This window comes from Dendrobates tinctorius, unplaced genomic scaffold (assembly GCF_039654945.1).
Source record: "Dendrobates tinctorius isolate UK_male_01 unplaced genomic scaffold, ASM3965494v1 ptg000021l, whole genome shotgun sequence".
NCBI classification, from domain to species: Eukaryota; Metazoa; Chordata; class Amphibia; order Anura; family Dendrobatidae; genus Dendrobates; species Dendrobates tinctorius.
This window is the reverse complement of record NW_027361689.1, coordinates 141,586-166,352: the sequence shown is the minus strand read 5'-3', so window position 1 is coordinate 166,352 and position 24,767 is coordinate 141,586. Positions and strand designations below refer to the sequence as shown.

The 24,767-nt window shown below is 41.4% G+C and overlaps 1 protein-coding gene across 17 annotated transcripts in view; it reads left to right on the top strand.

Moving 5' to 3' along the window:
- Window positions 1-24,767, top strand: part of MYT1L (myelin transcription factor 1 like) — a 729,735-nt gene that overhangs the window by 683,562 nt on the left and 21,406 nt on the right. For 15 of the 17 annotated variants that reach the window (XM_073568131.1, XM_073568128.1, XM_073568134.1 and 12 more), the window contains 6 exons: window positions 4,256-4,318; window positions 5,391-5,474; window positions 12,029-12,250; window positions 17,402-17,493; window positions 21,561-21,664; window positions 22,843-22,902. In XM_073568131.1, coding sequence (XP_073424232.1) covers window positions 4,256-4,318; window positions 5,391-5,474; window positions 12,029-12,250; window positions 17,402-17,493; window positions 21,561-21,664; window positions 22,843-22,902 — 625 coding nt within the window. The remainder of the gene's footprint in view (window positions 1-4,255; window positions 4,319-5,390; window positions 5,475-12,028; window positions 12,251-17,401; window positions 17,494-21,560; window positions 21,665-22,842; window positions 22,903-24,767) is intronic. The other 2 variants (XM_073568136.1, XM_073568137.1) reach the window with 2 other exon arrangements.

Here is a 24,767-nt window from a genome sequence, read left to right as displayed (position 1 = left end):
TCGCTAGAACAAGTACACGATACACGGAAATCTGCCTGAGACCTAAGGCTAAGTTCCCACCATGAGAATTTGGCACTTTTTTGATGCTGAATTTTTTTTGCAGCATTTTTGCAGCAATTACCTAATTAAGCTTAAATTTTATTTTTTTTTAGGGTTTTTTTTCACATTTTTTCCGCTGTGGATTTTGTCTCTTATTGGTCATGTTTTAAAGGGAATCTGTCACCCCATTTTTCGAGTATCAGCTGCCATCAGGGGCTTATCTACAGTATTCTGTATTGCTGTAGATAAGCCCCAGATGTAACCTGAAAGAGAAGAAAAATGAGTTAGATTACACTCACCGGGGGGCGGTCTGGTCTTGGTTCGATGGGTGTCGCGGTCCGGTCCAGCGCCTCCCATCTTCTAACGATGACATCCTCTTCTTTGCTGCCTGTCGTTGCTCCTGCGCATGCGCACTGCTCTGCCCTGTTGAGGGCAGAGCAGAATACTGCAGTGCGCAGGCGCCGGACTTCTCCCGGACCTCTCCCTCAGCATTCAGAGAACCGGTAGATGTACAGCAGATAAAACAGGGATTAGATCAAAAAGCAACCCAGTAAGTGACACATCACTGGAATCAGGATCTCTGTCTCTATACTGGTGATAACAGTTTTTAGACTGATGACAGTGCGGGAGACAAAAAAATGACTGTTCCGTGCAGATTTTGCTAATAAAATATGCATCAAAGTTTCTTATCTTCATTTGCCTTATTGATTTCTGAAAAACTAAGTGTAGCTACTATTTAACCTTGTTGTTGCAAAGCATTTAAACAGCAAATGTATTAAGTGAGCTGCAAAATATGGGTCCTGTGTGCGGCAAACAACACCTCCCTCCACCGATTAGGACTAAGCGCACATAATAAATTCATGTTACACTTTCTGATAAAGAAAAACGTGAAAATTTACTGCACGAGTAAATCATAGAGCTCCCGTCCATGCTTATGTCATCCTCATTTCAGCTAATTATCACTTTGGATCATTTGCATAAGAGAACTTGTGAAATGAATATCTCAGGAGGGAATACTTTGCCAATGTCTGTTACATATGATCTGGTGTTTAGCGATAACACCTCCCAACCTCGGAGTGTGACGTGCCACAATTATTTTCTGCTTATTTATGTATCTGATAAATTGACAGCTGGTTTTCCACAGTTCTAGATTATATAATACTGGTGGGATGGATCAATGCTGCCACCACCTGGACAGTGCCAGCGTAGACAGTCAGGACGGATGATGTGCGCTCAGATTTGCATCAAAGAAAAAGGAGAAATTTTAGGGATGGAAATAAAAAAGGATTCAATGCAAACGACGTTACAGATCAACTTAGCAATGAATATGAATATATATATTTATTTTAATGGATTAATTCCAGACCTCCTAAAATTCAGTGGATTGTCTGGTCCCCTATATGCTATCTATGGAATTGGGTTGTCTTCATGACAGTCCATTAGATTTAGAAAACCGAGAAAAACATTGGTGCTTTCTTTCATAAATAGCTCCACATTTGTTGAGTTTTCTCGGGAATTGTAGCTCAACTCCATTGAAGTGAACATACTGCTACATTACAACAAGAGGCAGGGCGCTATTTCTGGAAGAGGAAACGACAAGGTGTCGGTGCGCTACCTGGTAAGAAGGTACAATACTCAGTGAATTATGAGTTACCTTTATGGGAAGTCCACGGTACACAGATCACAAACCGATTTTCAGCTCCAGACAGGAGCCTAAGTACCTGATGAAGGCTCCTGTCCAGAATCGAAAACCGGTTTGTGATCTGTGTACCGTAGACTTCCCATAAAGGTAACTCATAATTCGCTGACTATTGTACCTTCTTACTAGGTAGCGCACCGACACCTTGCCGTTTTTTTCTATCATTTGTTAACCCACTCCTTCCCCGAGAGAGCTCTCTCCTGCTGCCATCTCCTGTCCCAGTGGTGAAATTAACTCTTCACCCACCACCTTCTATTCTATCACCTGATCGCCACCTAAACCACATCTCTTCATTTCTGGAAGAAAGCAGCTTTGTTTATATATTCTTATGCAGACCCTTTAACAATTCATTAATTTGTGCAATGATTATGTTATTACGCCACCTAGAGGTCAATTAAAAAAACTAAATACCGTATATGGCTGATTACTTTTCCTTATGATTCGTGGATGTCATTTGAATATATCCAACTGTATTTAGTCACTTTGTATAATAAAATCATTATGTCTATGACCATCTTAAAGAGAACCTGTCACTAGAACAGACCTCAATGTGACTCTCTCATAAGAGTTATACAAGAAGGTCCAATATTACCTAATAACCCCTAAAAGGAAATAGTGGGGGCTAGAAAGAAAGCACTTCTCTGTCAGTGCCACTGATTGGTAAAAAAGGATCATGATCTTTCTTAATTTTACGAAACATATTTTTTAATTAAAGGCTAAGTCCAACTTGGCGCTAAATTTTCAATGAATTAAAATGAAGCAACTTTGCAGTAAGTCCTAAATACATATTTCCTCTAGTTCTGTGTCTACAGCTTCTATGCAGACAATGTGTCTCTATGGTAACAGAGAGCAGAAAAATTCCGTGGAGCGTAATCTTGCAGTCACATACTGTTTTCTTCACTTCCTTTGGGCTATTGTATATTTGATAGCTCAGCCTTTAGAGGGCTGATAGAAGGGAGAGTGACATCAAGGTCTGACTACATGTGGTTTGTTTGTTGTCTGTTACCATGGTGACTCGCGAAATTTGAATTTAGTTGAATATGGCCACAAAATGTTATTTGCATCGAAGTCATTCAATGTGAATTGAATGTTCCTCGATATGGTCTGGGGTCTCTCGGGACCCTGAGCATAATAAATGTAGGGTCTAAAAAAATATATAAAACAGTACCTCATTGCTCACCTGTGCCGCCAGTTCAGCAGCCCACCATCCAGAACTCTGCTCCATCCCACCTCCTCTTCTTTCCCCACACACGACATCAACTTTAGCCATTTTCACTCTGCATCAAGCCTTCCGAGGCCAAGTAGGCCTCTAACATCACAATGAAGGTCACGATGGCACAAAGTCAGGAGGCCCAGTCATAACATCAGAAGCCTACTCGGCGAGGAGGAAAGAAAAAGAGGTTGGATGAAGCATAGGACCAGACGGTGGACTGTGGCAGGACAGGGTAGCAGTGAGGTATCATTTTTATTACCACCTTTCCTGGATCTCTACATTTCAGCAGACTGCCTTTTTGCTGTTTTTGCATGAAACAAAATCAGAAAAATTCAAATTCACTTTTCCTAGTACAAATTCACTCATCTCGATTGGAGACACGTTGTCTGAATAGGAGATTTCGGAAGAAAAATATAAAAAATGTTGGTACGTTTCCATTCCCTCAGTGTTGCTGCCATTCTTTCACTTCTCCATTATCTGGAAGTCATTGTCTCCTACCAGAACTGTCCATTTTTCCATTTTTGGACCACATTTATCACCCATAAACTTTACCTTTATCTGGGGGCCACTGCTTAAACTAAAGGGTGGAGAGCTGCAAAGGACATCTGCTGGTCTTGAAGGGAAAAACAAATAGCTGGCGGAGTCCCGATAGTTCTGGTATTGTCAGGTTGAGCATATGAACTACCCTCTCCTACTCCCCATCAGACGAGGGGAAGGACAATGCTGGGACATCCCCAGTGGTGACAGAGAGTGGCAGCCACTTATCTCATGGACAGAGGTATGGTCCAAGTGACCATCATCTCCCTGCTCCACCCTGGCTTAAATACTGAGAGTGACAGATTCTTAGGTGAGTGCACTGACATTAATGGTGGGATGTCTTTGACATCTGGATAATGGCATATTCTATAGTATTGTTTCTACATCTCCTTTTCAGACGATGTTTCTCCAACGCTATCAGACAATCATTTAACACCTAATGCAAAGTTGGTGCATTTCTTATTTTTTTAGGCATTTTGGGAATACATAAAAAAAGTTTGCAAAAGTGGACATAGCCTTTAAAAGGATCTGATCGGTTTAAAATAGTAGTCTGCTTTTTCCAAATAGAGCGCCACCCTTGTTCATGGACCATGTCTGATATTGCAGGTCTATCTCAGTCAGATAAATAGGACTGAGCTGCAATACCAGACACAACCTAAAAAAAAACCAAAATGGCGCTGTTTCTTTTTTTTATCATAGAACCCCTTTAATTTGATACCATGTCACTTTCTTTTGAAATACATGATATTCGCTTTTTCTGGCTTTAGGTGTCCGACTCCTGGCTGCGATGGCTCTGGACATATTACTGGAAACTATGCTTCCCATAGAAGGTATTCTTACAGAATGACAATTCAAAAAAAAAATCACAAAAACACTAATAAAGTATGCTGTGGTTGGATGAAAATGCAGCATGCCCTAAAAAGCACACAGATGTTAACCCTACTGTGTGACTGGAGCGCAAACATCCCATTCAGTACAATGTAAATCTTGCACATGTGGTCATACCCTTAAGCCGGCCATAGACGTAAAGATTTTCCCCCAATGGGCATTCCAAATTTGCTTGCGAAAATTTTTCTTGGGAAAGGGGCATAATCAGTGTCCCTCTTGTCTCCATGGGCCATATTTCCCACAATGTGAATGATTTTCCCCATGTAAAATGTTTATTGTTGGAAAACATTGTCAACTTTTAGTATTAATATGTGACAGCATAAGCAAGGAGAGATTACACGCTCCGGATTTGCTGCAGATTTGTGGTGCAGATTCTGCACAGCAGCAAATAATAGTCAATGGGGCTGTAAAAACTTAATTTCCATGCCGCGGAAAATGATCAGAGCTGCTTCAATCTGCAAAATGTCAATTGGGCCACTGATTGGTTAGAGATTGTTTCACCTTGGTTATATTGGAGTAACATCTCAGGGGTTTGATGGAATTTTCTACTAAATCACCACAAAAATGCAATAAATTTTCAGCAAGACCAAAAGTAGAAAAAAAATCCGGCACTTGTAAACTCAGCGTAAATGTCCTGACCAGTAGAAAAAATTTTCATCAGTATCAAGCAGTTTATTGCTATAGATGTATTACTTGTTAAACATAATACAGTCAAAAGATTGATGTTAAAAGGGTATTTGGGGTTTTCGATATTGATGGCTTATCTTTAGGATAGTTCATGCTCATTCAATGAGAGTTTGACTTCCATCACTGCCATGATGAGCTGGAAGAAGAGACACCTGAATGGAAAGTCATGCTCCTGGGTAAACAATACAGAAGAAACCAGCAGGAGTCAAACCCCCATCGATGGCCTATCCTAATGACTAATCATCATTATTGGATTCCCCCTTGATATCTATGTCAACAGTACTGGATTTTTTTTGTAGTCATTGCCTACTTTGTTTCCTTTCTCAGTCTTTCGGGCTGTCCTAGGGCTAAGAAGAGTGGTATCAAGATAGCACAAAGCAAAGAAGACAAGGAAGATCAAGAACCAATCAGGTTCCTGACACATTCTTTCAGATTCAGTATTAATTTAGGATCATCTATCATCATCCATAACCTTATAAGAGAAGTCCAACCCAATCCAAACCCATGTGTGCATCCACAGTCCACGATAATCCAAACTCTGTTGCATCATGTTTTGGGGGGCAAAAAGACTAATTTGAAACCCATTTGGACAAATGTACTGAATGTGCCATTTCTTGGGGGGAAATTGTTGTAAATTTTGTTGGCAGAAATGTATGTGAACTATGGCCAGATGAGGCCCACAACCTCATAGTAAATATAAATGTTCGTTGTGGTGGTTGGTAAGTTGCCTATTATCTTCAATGCAGAGGACCCAGTTGACTCAGTCTGCATTGCTCTAGAACACTCATGTCAAACTCTGGCCCGTGGGCCACACTTGGGCCACAAGGTGATTATATTTGGCTCATGATGCTGGCACTGCCTCCCCTTTCAGGATTGCACCTTCAACTGTTTCACACACACTATGTTGAGCAGTCAAGAGCTGCAAAAGACACTCTGCAGAGACCGGAGCATTTTTTTTAATGTTGTGCCCATTGTACTGCATGGAGTACTATGAGGGGCCCACTATACTGCATGGAAGATTATGTGGGCCCATTATCCTGTATAGAGGACTATGTGGGGCCTATTATACTGTAAAGAATGATAAGGAAAAACTATCTCAATTTTAGATATGACTTATTTTAATAAATGACAAGGTTGGCCCTTGACTATGCCAAAGTTTTTAATTTTGGCCCTGTGTTTATTTGAGTCTGATATCCCTGTTCTAAAAGCATGTGTGTTAGGGTTCATTAAAACATCAGATTTTTTAACGTATGAGAAAAATGGAAAGATTATTTTGACACACTGATCAGACTTTAATTGATTAGACTTTGGTCAAAATGTCAGCCATTTTTGTTGTAAGTAGAGAAATAAAAGAAAAAGTTTCTCCAAGGTTTCCTTTCTTATAGTCCGTGGAAATCTGACCACAGTCTGATGACATTCGAGTGCTGTCCAATTTTTTTCACGGACCCAATGACTTGCATTGCTGACTTTGATTCGACCTTTGGATCAAAATCGGATATGTCTGTGTGATTTTCCAAGGAGCATTTGGTTCATGAAAAATCACAGACATGCGACAGGCACCGTAGACTATCATGGGTACAAGTTTTGTCCGTGAAAAGCACAGATGGCGCTTGTATGTGAAAATTGGACTTCTAAATGAGGCCTTAGTCTCATGACCTCAGGATAAATAAGCACATTTATATATGGCAAATTCTATGACATTAAAGTAGCTCTCCAATAAAACCTTTTCCTTCTAAACCAGACTTGAACAAAGTTCAGCCTGGCCTGCAGACTGAGGCAGCTGAGGGGTTGAAAACAGTGGCCCGCGGGTCACACCATGCCCTCCGCTGCCTGATCAGCCTGCTGTCACTGCTGTCTGCATCTGCAATGAATGGATTGGACCCTTTTTCCTCCAATCAGCGAGTGAAACAGCTGACGCAATGACGTAATGTCATCCCGTCAGCTGTGCACTGCGGAGACTCAGTGCATCGGTGACAGGAGCTGAGCGCTGGGGTATGTGGCATTCTTTTTTCATGTGCATGGGATGTTTGGCTGGACATGGGGAGGCTATGGGGTTCTCATGCTGAAATGGGGAGACTATGAGGGTCTCCTGCTGGACATAGGGAGGCTATGGGGGCTCCTGCTGGAAATAGAGAGGCTATAGGGGGCTCCTGATGGACATGGGGAGGCTATGGGGTGATCCTTCTGGACATTGGGAGACTATGGTGGGCTCATGCTGGACATTGGGAGACTATGGGGGTTCATGCTGGACATGGGGAGGCTATGGTGGGCTCCTGGTGGACATGGGTTGGCTATGGGGGGCTCCTGTCTGACATGGGGAGACTATTGGGGGCCCCTGCTGGATAATGGGAGGCTATTGGGGGCTCATGCTGGACATCACGAGGCTTTAGGGTGCTCCTGATGGACATGGGGAGGCCATGGGGGGCTCCTGCTGGACATGGTGAAGCTATGGGGGCTCATGCTGGATATGGGGAGGCTATGAGGGGCTCATGCTGGACATTGGGAGACTATGGGGGGTTCGTGTTGGACATGGGGAGGCTATGGTGGGCTCCTGGTGGACATGGGTTGGCTATGGGGGGCTCCTGTCTGACATGGGGAGACTATTGGGTGCCCCTGCTGGATAATGGGAGGCTATTGGGGGCTCATGCTGGACATCGTGAGGCTTTAGGGTGCTCCTGATGGACATGGGGAGGCCATGGGGGGCTCCTGCTGGACATGGTGAAGCTATGGGGGCTCATGCTGGATATGGGGAGGCTATGAGGGGCTCATGCTGGACATGGGTTGGCTATGGGGTGATCCTTCTTGACATTGGGAGACTATGGTGAGCTCATGCTGGACATTGGGAGACTATGGGGGTTCATGCTGGACATGGGGAGGCTATGGTGGGCTCCTGGTGGACATGGGTTGGCTATGGGGGGCTCCTGTCTGACATGGGGAGACTATTGGGGGCCCCTGCTGGATAATGGGAGTCTATTGGGGGCTCATGCTGGACATCGTGAGGCTTTAGGGTGCTCCTGATGGACATGGGGAGGCCATGGGGGGCTCCTGCTGGACATGGTGAAGCTATGGGGGCTCATGCTGGATATGGGGAGGCTATGAGGGGCTCATGCTGGACATTGGGAGACTATGGGGGGTTCGTGTTGGACATGGGGAGGCTATGGTGGGCTCCTGGTGGACATGGGTTGGCTATGGGGGGCTCCTGTCTGACATGGGGAGACTATTGGGTGCCCCTGCTGGATAATGGGAGGCTATTGGGGGCTCATGCTGGACATCGTGAGGCTTTAGGGTGCTCCTGATGGACATGGGGAGGCCATGGGGGGCTCCTGCTGGACATGGTGAAGCTATGGGGGCTCATGCTGGATATGGGGAGGCTATGAGGGGCTCATGCTGGACATGGGTTGGCTATGGGGTGATCCTTCTTGACATTGGGAGACTATGGTGGGCTCATGCTGGACATTGGGAGACTATGGGGGTTCATGCTGGACATGGGGAGGCTATGGTGGGCTCCTGGTGGACATGGGTTGGCTATGGGGGGCTCCTGTCTGACATGGGGAGACTATTGGGGGCCCCTGCTGGATAATGGGAGGCTATTGGGGGCTCATGCTGGACATCGCGAGGCTTTAGGGGGCTCACACTGGACATGGGGAGGCTATGGGGGGCTCCTGCTGGACATGGTGAAGCTTTGGGGGCTCATGCTGGATATGGGGAGGCTATGAGGGGCTCATGCTGGACATGGGGAGGCTATGGGGTGATCCTTCTGGACATTGGGAGACTATGGTGGGCTCATGCTGGACATTGGGAGACTATGGGGGGTTCGTGTTGGACATGGGGAGGCTATGGTGGGCTCCTGGTGGACATGGGTTGGCTATGGGGGGATCCTGTCTGACATGGGGAGATGTGTGTGGGACGTTTGGCTGGACATGGGGAGGCTATGGGGTTCTCTTGCTGAAATGGGGAGACTATGAGGGTCTCCTGCTGGACATAGGGAGGCTATGGGGGCTCCTGCTGGACATAGAGAGGTGATAGGGGGCTCCTGATGGACATGGGGAGGCTATTAAGGGCTCATGCTGGACATGGGGAGGCTATGGGGTGATCCTTCTTGACATTGGGAGACTATGGTGGGCTCATGCTGGACATTGGGAGACTATGGGGGTTCATGCTGGACATGGGGAGGCTATGGTGGGCTCCTGATGGACATGGGTTGGCTATGGGGGGCTCCTGTCTGGCATGGGGAGACTATTGGGGGCTCCTGCTGGATAATGGGAGTCTATTGGGGGCTCATGCTGGACATCGCGAGGCTATAGCGTGCTCCTGATGGACATGGGGAGGCCATGGGGGGCTCATGCTGGACATTGGGAGGCTATGGCGGGCTCCTGCTGGACATGATGAAGCTATGGGAGCTCATGCTGGATATGGGGAGGCTATGAGGAGCTCATGCTGGATATGGGGAGGCTATCTGTGGCTCATACTGTGTAGGGAAGGCTGTGTGGGGGCTCTTACGGTTTATAGAAGAGTCTGTGTGTGGGCTCAAATGGTAAATAGGGGACGTCAGCATAATTAATTCTGCTCAATATTAAGTAATACAATTAATATTAATATAAAATGATTATAATTATTACGTTAATATTAATATTGAGCAGAGTTAATTTAAGTCTATTAGTTCGTTCCTCCACAACAGTCTCGGCTTCTCATGTTGCCCACCCCAGTACTAGACCACTTGCAATCATTGTTGTGTACACAGTGCATGTATTATACTTACCAATCGACGTACGGGTCCTTTCTGCACCACGTGGCTGACAAGCAGATCGCACAGCATTTTCTATGTCGACCAGAAATTACTTTCTCAGTGTAAGTCAATGAGACTCACATCATCCTATGGATTGAATTGTGAAAGCCACTTCCGATACCACAGAATACACTGTGTGATCCAGGCCGATCAGATTGCTGGTCACGGGGTGTAGTTTAAGATCGGTAACGACAGAGGCGATCCCTAATGCATACACTGTATACAAAATAACAATTGCAAAGAGGATAGCAGATAACATTTTTCACTGGAGTGCTACTTCAGAGAATAAGGTAATCCTTTACTTGTATTTGCAGATAGTTTAAGAACTTTTCTTGCTGCTGTAGAATCTGTTTTTAGCCCCTTGAAAAAAAGAATTCAAGCTGTGAGATGTGAGCTCACTTGTCACAGTTATAAGGCAATAATTGCTGATATCTTCAGGTTCCATCCCTGAACGTTCAGTCTATCCTGCCGTAAATCTAAAGCTTTCCTGAACCCAGCAAACATCACGTAATTGGACCACATATATTCTTTCACATTTCTCGGAATGGTGTTTTTCTTAGAGATGTCACTATACAGTTCAAGCACGGAAAACAATCATTGCCTGAACTGAAATTCTCTAGATGTAAAAATCACTTTTGGGCTTTCTTTATTTTGTGCATCACAATAATGTAGTTGCTTTACTGGCAGCCTATTGATATTGACATGTTAAACTAATTTTAAAAAAAAATATATATCAAACTTTCCTTTTATTCGCAATGTCCAATTATACTTTATTTTGTGTTAGCAAATACACTCAGAACTGCTGTGCTGCCCAACCCTGCCGGCTGACAATGGATGACAGCTGGGCTGCCGTTTGTAGGTAGAGAAGCCTATTAGCTGCCTATAAACTGTCAGAAACTCCTACTGCTATTCTACAGCCTTCAGAGGATGAGCAACACAGCAGTTTTCAAACTTTGCAGCCAAGATGTCAGAACATCTAGACCTGCTTAACAAATGTACTTTTTGCTAATGCATGCATATCAGGAAAGTACTATTTAAGAACATTTGGTGCAAAGTACAGCCGTACTGAAAATCTATAGAGAACAATGACCACTTTGGAGATCAGTAAAGTCAATTTACTCTAAAAAATATTCTTCATTTTCTAAATGTAAGGGTTCGTGCACATGGCTGCACTCTCGGTCCGAGTGCTATCTGACAAAATATAGGATCGCACTCAGATCAATGTTATTCACATTTCCATTTTTTTTTCCTTGCAGCATGCCTGAGTTGGATTCGATTTACACTCGGCCATACAAATCAATGAGTCCATGGAAAACATCGTACTAGAGTCAAGTGACATCTGAGTGCAGTCAGATTTTCATGGACTGACAGAATGGAGAAGATGGAGAAAGTTTTTTCCTCATCTTCTCCTCATCCGAGAAAATTGGATATCATACTCTGATGAAACTCTGATCAGAGTGTGAGTAACATCTTTGGCCCAATTCTCTCAGATGAAAGAAAATACGATTGTGTGACCCCAGCCTAAAAGTTGTGAAATGATCTACCAAGATTTAATTTCATAACTGTACTAGTGACTTAATTTCGCTGCCAAGCAAAAAGAAAAATAAGTTCACTGCACCTCATAGTATCACAGGGTTAACTTTACCCACTAAAGGAGCGCACGTCAGGTCCAAGGAGGCCCTCGTGGAATACGCTCAGACATCACAGAGTAGAGACAGCGCTTCACAGGTTGGTGGATTTTACATCTCCTTTATTCTGCCTTCTGTGGCGACGTTTTGATCATGCAAGATCTTTTTCAAAAAAAGGCTTGAAAAAGATCTTGTATGATCGAAACGTCACCACAGAAGGCAGAATAAAATCCACCAACCTGTGAAGCGCTGTCTCTACTCGGTGCCTTCAGACAAAGTTAGGGGTTAGTGGTTAAGAATGGGGGTATGTGGACTAAAATTGCCCTTTTTGTAATTTTTTTTCTGAATTAAAGTGCATTTGAATGTTCAAATATTTTACATGAAACAGTCAAAGAGTCCCCAGGTGTAGAACAACCCCTTTGAGCAATATGGCCATAATTGCAGAAGAATTTTCCATCTCTTTTTCACTGTATACCCAATGTACCTTCAGATTAAAAAATACTACCAAGAACTTATATTAATAGCTCTTATCATGTCCATTTGACATATAGATGCCCAGTCCCAGGATGTGACGGCCAAGGTCATGTGACGGGAAAGTATGCTTCACATCGCAGTGCATCTGGATGTCCTCTGGCAGCCAAAAGACAAAAAGATGGCTACTTGAATGGTTCTCAATTTTCATGGAAATCTGGAAAAACTGAAGGAATGTCCTGTCCCACCCCAGGATGCGATGGATCTGGCCACATCAGTGGTAGTTTCCTTACACATCGAAGGTAAGACTCCTGACATCAAATAGTTAAGGTCATGTATTAGAGTGTACCTATTCTTTCTAATTGCTCAACGCCAAAGAACACCTAAACTTCTAGGGTTGCTGCTAACAAAATAAAGCTATTTTATGAGCTCTAGACAAATATTTGCAGTCACCGTATGTGACTGCAGATTTCTAAATCGTGACTCATTGTCACGATTCTTCTATATTCCCAGTGAGAGTGGGAAATCACGTAACTACTTGTATGAGATTGGAAATTTGTGGTCACGTGCCGACTAGATTCTCATCCGCTTTTCTCAATGTTCTATTAAGAGCGGGAGAGTCTGGTTGGCAGGTAAAGGATCTCCAGGTGGAAGCACATTTCTTCTGCAGTGGTTGCACATATAACATACTTGCCAAATTTTCTGGCTAGAAGTCTGGAAGATTTGGATTATCCCGCTATCAGGCACAGGTGACTTTCTGGAATTGCTTACTAATGGGGATTTAGGAAATGCTTAGGAGATTTGTCAATTCCTCTGTCAGTCAGTGGGTCTCCAATCATTCTGGGAGTCTCAGATTGTTGGCAAGAATGACATGACATTTCAAATGGCAACTTGCATATCATAAATTGATTAGTTTCACTATAATTAGTATAGTTATCAACATTCCCAGACTCAAAGTTAGGACAACAAAGTTAGCTACGAAACCACTGTGGGTACCTTTATAATCCCGTATGTACAAGAAAAAAAATGTGGCAACTTCACACTATTCTCAGAGGGGTTGTCCACTTAATAGAAGTTTTCCCCAAGCCACAGGATAGGTGATAACTTGTTGATCTGGCGAGGCTCCCACTGATAGGCAGAACAGGGAACTTACCGTATATCCCATTAGAATGTAGCGACATTCATTCTCTATGGGGCTGCCGAGTGGTGCACTTGGCTTTTTCCGGTAGTCAAATATATAATGAATGGCGCCCTTCTAACATCTCTTTTTGTAATGAGTATAAAAGTTATAAAATATAAATTCCACAATCTGTTGATCGGATAAAAAAAAAGTCCATGTCATTTTTGTAAGGGGTCCTGATGGAATTACTAACAATAATAAAATATGCGCTGTCAAGTCAAAAGGCTTCAAAAAACACAATTATCCCAAAATTGTTTCAGGAAAACAAAAACTCCTACCAAATTTTTCAAAGAGTATGTACACATGGCGTCTTTACAATGCTACCTGACCTGCCAAGGTTTTCTTAGGCAATAAAGCTTCAGGAAAAAGTTGGCGGGCTTTTTTCTGATCTGGCTTTAGGGGTCTATATGCACACGACATTTGTAATCTGTTGCCGGAAGCGCTAGAGTTTTCTTCATAAAAAAACTTTATAAAAAAGTCAGTGGCTTTATCCCTGAAGCTACTCCGCCGTTGTTTTTGCTTATGTTTATCACATCAGTCTTTCCACAGGCATCTTCTGCCTATACTGTATCTTCTAATATACAGAAGCTGCAGAAAAAAATGAATGCTACTTCTTTTAGCTAGTCCAGGGGTTCTGAACATGAAGCAGTTAAAAGAAGTAAGAAAATACTAATGTTGTGCACAGCAAAATCGTTTAGACATTGCTGTGCATTATGTCCATTTTTTGCAGCAGTTTTTCCACCCTTTTTTCAGTCGGATAACATGCGGAATCCACCTGAAAAAAGACATTCTCTGCACATACCCACTGGCTGTTTTTCTCATAGATTTTGTGTTTAAAAAAATTAAAAATAATGAACATATGCACTGCAATGTCAAATCGACTCGCTGTGCACGTATTCGGTCTTTTTTTTTAACTTCTTTTAACCGCTTCAGACTTCGAAAGCTGTGAAGCAGCTAAAAGAAGTGACCAATCCACTCTCCAGGAGCTTACACTTGGAAGCTCCCACTACTTTAAATATGAAGTTTTTTAAAAAGACGCTGGCGGCAAATTCGCCACAAAAACGACAAAAGGGAGGACAAGGAAGATGCTTCAGGAAAAACATCTCCAGAGTTTCCCTGAAGTGTCTTCTGCTTCAAATACTATTACACCTGCATCCATAAGATGCCATGTGCACATACTGTACATATGCAAAGTAGCATTCGCTTTCTTTTTAACCCCAGGATTTTTTCAAAACTTCTTCAGGAAATAAAAAGTTACAAAAATTCTTCATATGATCTGCAAAGTGGATTTTACATCAAAATCAATTAGGTGCCAGAGCAGCCACCAAGTTTTTGCAGGCGAAGCCACTTCAGGAACACGTTGGTGGTCATTTGCCTGAAGCTGCTTCGCCGCGGGCTTTCTCCTGTGCACTTGGCATCAATTTCCTGTGGATTTCTCTCGGAATCTGCCTGAAAAAATTGCAGGTAAAGCTCTCTGTAAAATAAACATATTGCACAGGACTATCAAAACAACACTGCTGTGCACATAGTAACATAGTTTTGAAGGCTGAAGGAAGACCTTATGTCCATCTAGTTCAGCCTATTTTTAGTGCAGCTGTTCTGCACGGTTGATCCTGGGGAAGGCAAAAAACCCACAGAGTAGAAGCCAATTTTCTCCATAGGGAAAAAAATTCCTTCCCCTTAGCTGGGTCAACCATCTACCTATAATATTATGTTATTCATAACCTTCTATACTGTTACTCACAAGAAAAGCATCCATTCCTTTCTTAAATTCATTCAGCGAGTTGGCCATCACCACTTCCTCAGGAAGAGAATTCCAGAGACTCACTGCTCTTACCGTGAAGAACCCTCTTCTATGCTGGTGCAGAAATTGTTTTTCCTCCAAACGAAGAGAATGCCCCCTTGTTCTTGTCACAGTCCTTGGTACAAACAGTTCATTGGAGAGATCTCTGTTTTGCCCTCTGATATACTTGTACATATATATTAAATCTCCCCTAAGTCTTCTCTTTTCTAGAGTAAATAGACCTAATTTTGATAACCTTTCTGGGTATTGTAGTGAACCAACTCCATTTATCATTTTAGTAGCCCGCCTTTGAACCCTTTCAAGTTCAGTAATGTCTTTCTTGAGCACTGGCGTCCAAAATTGCACACAATACTCCAAGTGTGGCCTGACGAGTGATTTGTACAGAGGGAGAATTATGTTTTCATCTCGTGTCCCCAGACCTCTTCTAATGCATCCCACTAAGGCACTTGGGATTCGCGGCGGATACTGCGTCCACACTCCACAAACCACCACGCAGTGGGACGGCTTCATGTGCCTCCTCACAGGATTGGTCTATCTCACAAAGCCCAGTCACTAAGAATCTCACAGTACAATATATCATACATTGATGAAGGTCCTAGACCGAAACGTCTGTGTATGTATGTACTGTTATATAATTAAAAATCACCTTTCTGCATCAGAAACCTTTGGTGTGTGCCAAGTTTATATATATTTAGTTCACGGATTGGGATCCTACTTGGGCACCACCTACAATTCTCAGGGTTGTGCCAACGGTTTTGTTCTTACTCCAAGTGTGGCCTGACGAGTGATTTGTACAGAGGGAGAATTATGTTTTCATCTCGTGTCCCCAGACCTCTTCTAATGCATCCCATGACCCTATTTGCTTTGGTGGCAGCTGCCTGACACTGGGCACTCCAATTTAACTTCTTATTGACTAAGATGCCTAAGTCTTTTTCCATGTCTGATTTCCCCAGCAGTTTTCCATTTAGTAAGTAATTGTAGCATCTGTTTCTCCTTCCCATGTGCATAACCTTACACTTATCTGTGTTAAACCTCATTTGCCATTTTTCAGCCCAATTCTCCAATTTACTCAAATCTGTCTCCACACCCTTCATGCACATGATAACTGCACTTGATACTTGTCTATTGCACTTAAACACACGGGCTGATGACCGGATCATGCAGCTTTATATGAAAATCCCTATTATAATTGCCAGACCTGAATTAACAAGCATTTTTCACCTACTGTGTCCCCCCATTTCCTTGTAGATTGTAAGCTTGCGAGCAGGGACCTCACTCCTAATGTCACTGTTTGAATTGTCTTAACTTGTATTGAATTTATTGTCTGTACATGTCCCCGCTTAATTGTAAAGTGCTGCGGAATATGTTGGCGCTATATAAATAAAAATTATTATTATTATTATTATTATTATAAATCTGTCTGTAGTTGCAAACTGTCCTCCTTTGTGTTAACTACCTTACATAGTTTTGTATTATCTGCAAATACAGATATTTTACTGTGTAAGCCATACACTAGATCATTAATAAATATATTAAATATTAGGGGGCCCAATACAGAACCCTGTGGTACCCCACTAGTAACCCTGGCCCAATCTGAGTATGCCCCATTAATAACCACTCTTTGTTTTCTATTACTAAACCAGCTACCTACCCATCTACACACATTTTCCCCTAGCCCAAGCTTTCTCATCTTACTTACCAATCTTTTATGTGGGACAGTGTCAAATGCTTTAGAGAAGTCAAGATAAATGACATCCAATGATTCTCCTTGGTCCATTTGAGAGCTCACATCCTCATAGAAACTGATCAGGTTAGTTTGATAGGAGCGATCCTTCATAAATCCATGTTGATATGGAGTTAAACATTTATTAACATTGAGATATTCCATAATGGTCATATTCCATGTTATGTCACTTCTTTCAACTGCTTCATTGTTCACAAACCCTGAAGCAGTTAAAAGAAGTATCATGCTCATTCTTCCTAGCTAAAGCCATCCGCTCTCTATATTTACCAGCATTGAGTGAAATCTGCCACTGGCACAGCCGGCACAGGAAAGACAGAAAAAGTTGCTTCTGGAAAACAACCGGCAATGTCTTCCTCCAGTGGCTTCATATGGGAACCCTCAGTGGGTGCACTGGCATCTCATTGATGCCATGCGTGCATATACTTTGAGGATGATTTTTGGAGAATTCTTGCTCCAAGGATTCCGTGAAAATAAAACAGAGAGAGATCATACCTTTAGGACTGCTCATTGAAAAATGTCTGATCTCACCCCCTCCTCATGTGTCTAGGGCCAACGTTAGTGCTATTGGGTCTTATAACCGCAGAGTGGCTCTTACTTATATCTTGGTGGACAATGTGTTACTTGTGTTGTGTCTGACAATTATGGCTAAAATACATTAAAAATAACTTGTTTATAAAGTAACTATAAAAATCCCGTTGATCACTGATTTACCATTTTTCTGATAGTTTATCGGGATGTCCACGGGCCACGTCAGCAATGAAGAAAGCCCGATTGTCAGGAGAAGAGATGATGACCATAAAGCAACGGGCAACAAATGGTACTGGCTTTCAGATGTTTTGTGAGGAATCTACTATGAATATTAACGCAATGAACAAATCTTCGTACGCTGTCCACACTGATATGAAACAATGATACAAGACGCGTAATGTAACCTATTGCATTAGTAATTGTATGTAACTCTTGGTACTAAACCACTTCTGCTCTACGACTTACAGTACTTATACTTCTAAGGATGCTATTACTCTTATTAATACATAATAAAAAAAGAGGTTCTTCAGCAGCTGCAGGAGGTAGTATACAGTACTGTGGCCCAGCTTCTTTAAAACAGCATAGTATATATATATTAACTGTCGCAAAACCTCTTTTTTCAAGGGTAAGAGAGTTACTTACTAATTGGTGCTGGAGAGGAAGCTAATTCTCTTTCTACAAAAGTAGGTTCTGTAGCAGCCCAGATGTGTGATAGAAGAAAAGTTGAACAGACCCCTAAAAATAATTGCTTTAATTTAGCTACTTCTTGGTGATTTCTAGATGAGTTATTGATATAGTTTATATAATACAACCCACACTTTAACATTTCCAATAGAAAGGTCTAAAACAGTTTCTGGCACTTTAAATTAAAATCCATGTTTATTTCTTAATGGTTAAGAATTGGTGCATGTAGACAAAGGAATAGTGTTTTCTTCAATTTAGAGTCCATGCATACCATGTTTATGAGGCCTATTTAGTGTCTAGACCAATGCCCATGCTAAGTATATACGTAGGGTTCCTTTAGCCCAAAGCAGACCGAAAGAGGAACCTTTTGGTTTTCATCAAGCAAGTATGCATTAGTCCAGGGTTCCCCAACTCCTGTCCTCAAGGCCCACCAACAGATCATGTTTTCAGGATTTCCTTAGTATTGCTCAGGTGATAATTGCTTCACCTGTGCAATACAAAGGAAATCCTGAAAACATGATCTGTTGGTGGGCCTTGAGGACTGGAGTTGGGGAACCCTGCATTAGTCTACTGGAAAACATAATGAGTAAACTATGGTAGTGGACTCTGCAATATCACACAAATGGAATGCTGTCTACCTAAAATGACTTCTGCCATCCATGCAGTTTGGTGCCATGTGTGTTATACAGCTGCTGGAAGCAAAGAGTAACTGTAATCAGAACTAGCTTTGATTACAATAGTATAATACCTTAAACAAGGTTTCTAAAATGGGGCACAATCCATTCTGTTGGCCATCGCCCCTCAAAGCACGATACGATCATGAGGAACTGATGGGTTGCCATTGCAGTTGAGAGTTTATTGAAGGCCTCCTAGAAAGCCTAGTCCATGAGCAGTCTTCACAGCAGATCATCAACTTCACAATATACTGCAATACTACAGTATTGCATGGTAATGTATACGTGATCAGGCCTTGAAAAAAAAATGTAAAAGGATTTTAAAATAAGATTAAAAAACATATAAAATTAAAATTTTCAAATCAGTTTACATTTCCTTTTTTTACAAGATTTTTTTGCCTTCTGGTAGTTGCTTGGATACGCACTGGCACAGGATTTTGATGCCAAAACAGCATAAAGTTTATTGTCCATCATAAATTTTAGAGCTCCAAATGAAAACAGATATTCTCCAGTACAAATGAAAAATGTAAACAGTCTTTTCTTCAGGTACAATGAAAAAAAGTGAATATAGCAGCCTCACCAATCCCAGTATTCTAGGCAGTAGTAGCTCAAGTAGTACACCAAGCAAAAACACCTCAGTTCAGCTTTAAACTCTACTGCTGTTAACCCAGCTGCTGTAATTAGGCCTGTAAGACCCAGACTGGAGTTTGGGAATAACCTTTCCCACCCAGTCTCTTCTGGTCGCTCTGAAATCCCAGACCCAATATCGAGCCGAATCAAAACCTTCTCCGTAATCTGAAATACCTGTTTCTGGTACAGACTTTATAAATATATAGATATTTGATATCACCATAAAACACAAACCAAATTTACGAGGTCATTTCAACTGCAAAGTGAATGTCATAAGGCAAAACCACCAAAACATTGGCAGAATTGCTGTTTTACGTTTTTTTTCCAACTTCACTACACTTAGAACTTTTTTTTTACTGTTTTTCAATAAATACTATAGTAAAATGGAATGTGCCATTCAAAACTATAACTAGTCCCATAAAAAAGCCCCCATTCAGTTATGTAGTGAGAAAGATAATAAAAAATTACTACTCATGGAAGATGAGGAAAACACTTTCCAGCATTTTTAGGAGTTTTGAGATTTTTAGAGGATTTGTAGAATTTCCACTCAGTTTTTGCTCCAAAAATTCCTCTAAAAACTCATTTAGCACATAGCCTTAGGATCTATACACACAGTGTAATTTAGACATTGGCACAGCTGCCTAGTTTTCCCAGGCAAGTGAAATGCCAGCGGTGGTTTACATAAAGCAGCTTTGATGTTGTTCGAGGGGTGGCAACTGGCAACGCCGCTGGCAGCTTTCACATTTTACTACAACGTACAATGAAAATGCTATTTCTATTATACACTTTGTGGTTTCCGAACCCTGGAGCAGTTGAAAAAAGTGTCATACAGTAAGATGGAAAATGTGTATGTGAAGTATGTTCAGCTATCGCTTTTTCAGGTGGATTCTGTGTGAAATCAGCCTAAAAAAATGTTGTGTGCATATAGCCTTAAAGAGTGTTTGAAGAGGTTTTCATTAGAGATTTTGAGGAAAATTCACTGAAAATCCACATAAAAATTCCGTTTGAAATCAGCCTAAAAAAATGTTGTGTGCATATAGCCTTAAAGAGTATTTGAAGAGGTTTTCATTAGAGATTTTGAGGAAAATTCACTGAAAATTCACATAAAAATACTCTGCGCGAACATGCCCTAACAATTTAAATATTAAATATTTTACCAGTTCCCTTATACTTACCAAAACCATGTGCAAATTAAATCTATGATGCACAAACAATAAATAGAATTGCCCTACACCCGTCATCCAATGACCAGGGCAGATGTTCCTATTCACACAGACGCCCACCAATGGCTAAAACACTAGGACAATAGTGTCCAATTAAGCTCTGTGCCCCATTGTTTCCTAGACTGTCTTCAGAGAGTAGAACAAATGATGTACAGATTTATAGAAGAGCTATGGGCTTTGCATGAACCTGTATACTGCTCTCCGAGCATTATCAAGATGTACCCTTTACCTAAACAGTTGACACCCACCAATTATAAATTGATTGCCTATCCTAACGTAGTCAACGTAGTCAACCCAGATAACCTATAAAATGACTGTTCAAACCAAGCATGATCACTTGGTGCACTCTTGGCGTAGCCAAACATTTCAATCCACCTTCTTGTTCCTTGATTGACAGTTCTGGCTTTTCACTTTTCAGGAACCATAGTAGAGCATAGAAAGATGTATAAAAAGTATTTGTGAGGTCCATCAGGCTGTTTGGACCCACCAAGGGTGTACCAAGCACATGTATTTTATTTGAACAGTCATTTTGTGCTGACAGGCTCCCTACAAATTATTTGATGGATTTTGCATAAAGATTTCTTAACAATGATACCCCTTGAGGGTTTCCTGTAACGACCATGATTAATCTCACATACGGTACATTACCTGGTTTTAATTTATAATTTAAAGATCGTAGATGGACAGAAGCTTTACTAACCAAACTTAGTAGGGCTGACATGGTATCTACTTATCTCCAGACTCCAGCAATGGTGGAGTGACCACTTGGGCAAGGTCTGGGACTCTTTGTCAAGAGTGGGCCATAGCCTTTTAGTCAGGTGAAACAATTATGAATGTTCTAATATAGGGAAAGTGATAATTTTTCATAAATGTGATTAATTAACCAAAGCCAAGTGTATTTTGTCTATAGCGGCTTATGATCTTTAATGCATGGTGACCCACATCCTCCTCAGTCCACCCCTAGGCTCCAGTATCTACCTATAAAGTTGTGCAGATCTTAACTTTTTGACTTCTCATCCTCCAACTTTGCATTATCATGTAAATCTATTCTAACTATGCTTTATCGATAGCGATGCTGATAATGTTACCGGTGATGCTTGATGGCTTACAACTCTATTACGCATTTTCCTTTAATATCCCCTTAGGTATAGAAAACGATGAGGAAATAAAACAATTGGAAGAAGAAATAAAGGAACTAAATGAGTCTAATTCCCAGATGGAGTCTGATATGATTAAGCTAAGAACTCAGGTAACAGTTTTTTATAAGCAATATTGGAATGTCTTGCCCAGGTGACTACGAATAGAATGTTATTACCGGCTCTGCCGAGAATGCATTCAACTTTTCTATATGAGACTTTCCTATATGAGATGCCACTAACTTATTCATAAATTTAAGAACAAAATGCTAAAAAAAGAAAAAAATAATAATAATAATGCAGTGAAGCTTTTATTCTCATACTCACCCATACTTCATGCATGCCCAGGTCATTGTTTCGAAGTGAACGTCACCGTTTTTGGTCACTTTTGCTTACTGTAACACGGGTAGTCAAGAACACAGTAGCCTATCAGCTTGTAATACTAAATCTCAATTCTCATTTTAACATATATTTTTTTTCCAAAGCCTGAAAGCACTTGTTTCTTTGTGACATGCATGTGCATGAAAATACCGGATTACATCTCTATGTGACATACGTGAGTGCATCCGTACTTCTGTAAATACCGTCTTCTGTGGCCACATAATCATGCTGGCTGCATGGTATTCATCAACCAAGACATCAGATGTATTTATGGACAGATCGGGAAAATAATTTTAAAAAATTACACGGAGGGTAAGGGTGAGGATGAGAACTTGGTGACCATTCAAGTGTTACATTCAAAGTGTGTGTGGCACTGTTGAAAAAATAATAATAATAATATTACAAAAATATTCAATTTGACCTATTATTAACTCAAAATTTGTGAAAAAAAATCTAAAAGTCTAAGTATAAATGATATCAACATGTTTCAGTAAAAATAGAAGAAAATAAGAACTGCCTATTGTCTACAGACCTGCGATTATTGACATAAATTGTAGTAGAACAGTTATGTTTTGTATAATAGAATTTAGTGATTATGATTTTTTTTATCATTAAAAGAGGTGGAACTAAATAGCACACACATTACTAACAATTTTCTAAAAAAAAAATAAATTCTAAGTATCACTTAAGCCAATACCGAAGAGTGCTGGCATGTTATCTTTGACACTATTGAGATGTTGGCCTAGTCTGGTGGCTAGTCTAACAAATCTGGTTCCAAAAGTGACCCACTCTGGTCGATAAAAAAAAACAAAGAAAAAAACACCTGTCCATTATTTTTCTCACTTGAATCAGTTCCACCTCTTTTGTTTCATTCTCTGCCCCCTTTTCAGCTTCTGCTCCCTCCCACTAGGTACTGGACGAGCGTCCTGTTGCTTGCCAAGAGCCCTGTGTTGATGAATACCAATTTCATGTAAGTTACACGGGAGGGGAGGTTGTGTGATTTTTCCATGTAACTTACACGAAATTCAGCCTTCGAAGAATAAAAGTTGTTCATAAGTAATATTTGAATTTCATTATTGAATTATGTATTAGCTAGTTTGCTTAGTAAGGGAGCACAACATAAAACAAAATTAGGACATCATTTTTTTTTAATTAATAGTGGAAATTAACTAATACGATGTAAATTATAATTACATCTTCCATCATTTTGACTCAAGTCATTTGCATTTTAGATGAAAGTTTCTGAAAGAATTGATTAACACATACAAAAATTTATAAAGGCGGATTTTGCATTGTGGATTTTTCTGGAGATTTTAAAATTTAGTAATTTATACTAAAACAGACAAACTTACTGTTAAAGCACCACTCCAGTGTTTTTCTCTTTTATTTCAACACTGGAGTGGTGTCACTAATCTAAGTTCCCCAACTCTAATCTTATACTTATAAGCCACTGCCTTCTATTCTTCCCGGCGCCACTCCAGTCATGATCCACAATCTCGTGACAACTTCTGACTGACCAGAAGTCGGAGTAAGCTGTCACAAGCTCTTAATATAAGTCTATGAAGACCTTGTTCTGGCTCTCATAGATATAGATTGAGTTGTGACTTTGGGATCACCCAGCAAACACTGGAGGTCACAAACTTCTAGAGATTGACCGGACTGGCACCAGTAAAAGATGAAGACTGTGGCCGGTAAGTACAATACTAGGGAAAGGCAACTTAGATTAGTAGCACCACTGCTTAAAGGGAATCTGTCACCCTTTTTTTCGGCTTGCGGCTGCCGGAATAGACATCGGGGGCTTATCTACAGCATTCTGTAATGCTGTAGATGAGCCTCCAATGTAACCTGAAAGAGAAGAAACACACGTTATATTATACTCACCGGGTGGGCGGTCCAGTCCGGTGGGCGTTGCGGTCCGGTCCGATGCTTCCCTTCTTCATGCGATGACGTCCTCTTCTCCCATCCTGTAATGGCTGAGGCACAAGTGCACTGTTCTGCCCTGTTGAGGGCAGGGCAGAGTCCTGCAGTGCGCAGGCGTCAGGAGAGGTCTGGCGCCTGCGCACTGCAGAATTCTACTCTGCCCTCAACAGGGCAGAACAGTGCGCTTGTGCCGCAGCCATTACAGGATGGGAGAAAAGGACGTCATCACATGAAGAAGGGAGGTGTCGGACCGGACCGCAACGCCCACCGGACCGGACCGCCCACTCCGGTGAGTATAATATAACGTGTTTTCCTTCTCTTTCAGGTTACATCGGAGGCTTATCTACAGCATTACAGAATGCTGTAGATAAGCCCCCGATGTCTATGCCGGCAGCTGCAAGCCGAAGAAAAGGGTGACAGATTCCCTTTAAATCAAAGCTATCACAATTAGAGTTGAACAAATTTGTTCGGAATCAGTCGCGGAAACTGAATTTGCCATATTCGTGCCATATTTATACCCTATTCATGCCGAAGTTATGTTTGATGATCAGTTCCGAACACATTCGTTCATTTCTACTCCCATTGACTCCAATTACATTCGGCTGTGTTCAGCAAATAATGCAAAAAACAATATTCGTTGCCGATCATAATCGGAACCGAATTTTGAAAAATTCGCTCAGCTCTAATAACAATGCACACAAATGACAAATTCAGCACATCTACATCCGTATAAATAAATTAATTAATTATGTGTATTAAATTCTTTTCTATATTAATTAACTATTGGCGACATAGTAAATTAGGTAGCAGCCCTTCTCCTCGACACTTTTAATAAATTGAGATTTCGACCATCTGAACACTTTAGACGACAATAAAAAATTGTAGATAATTCCTTAACTACATTACGTGATTTAT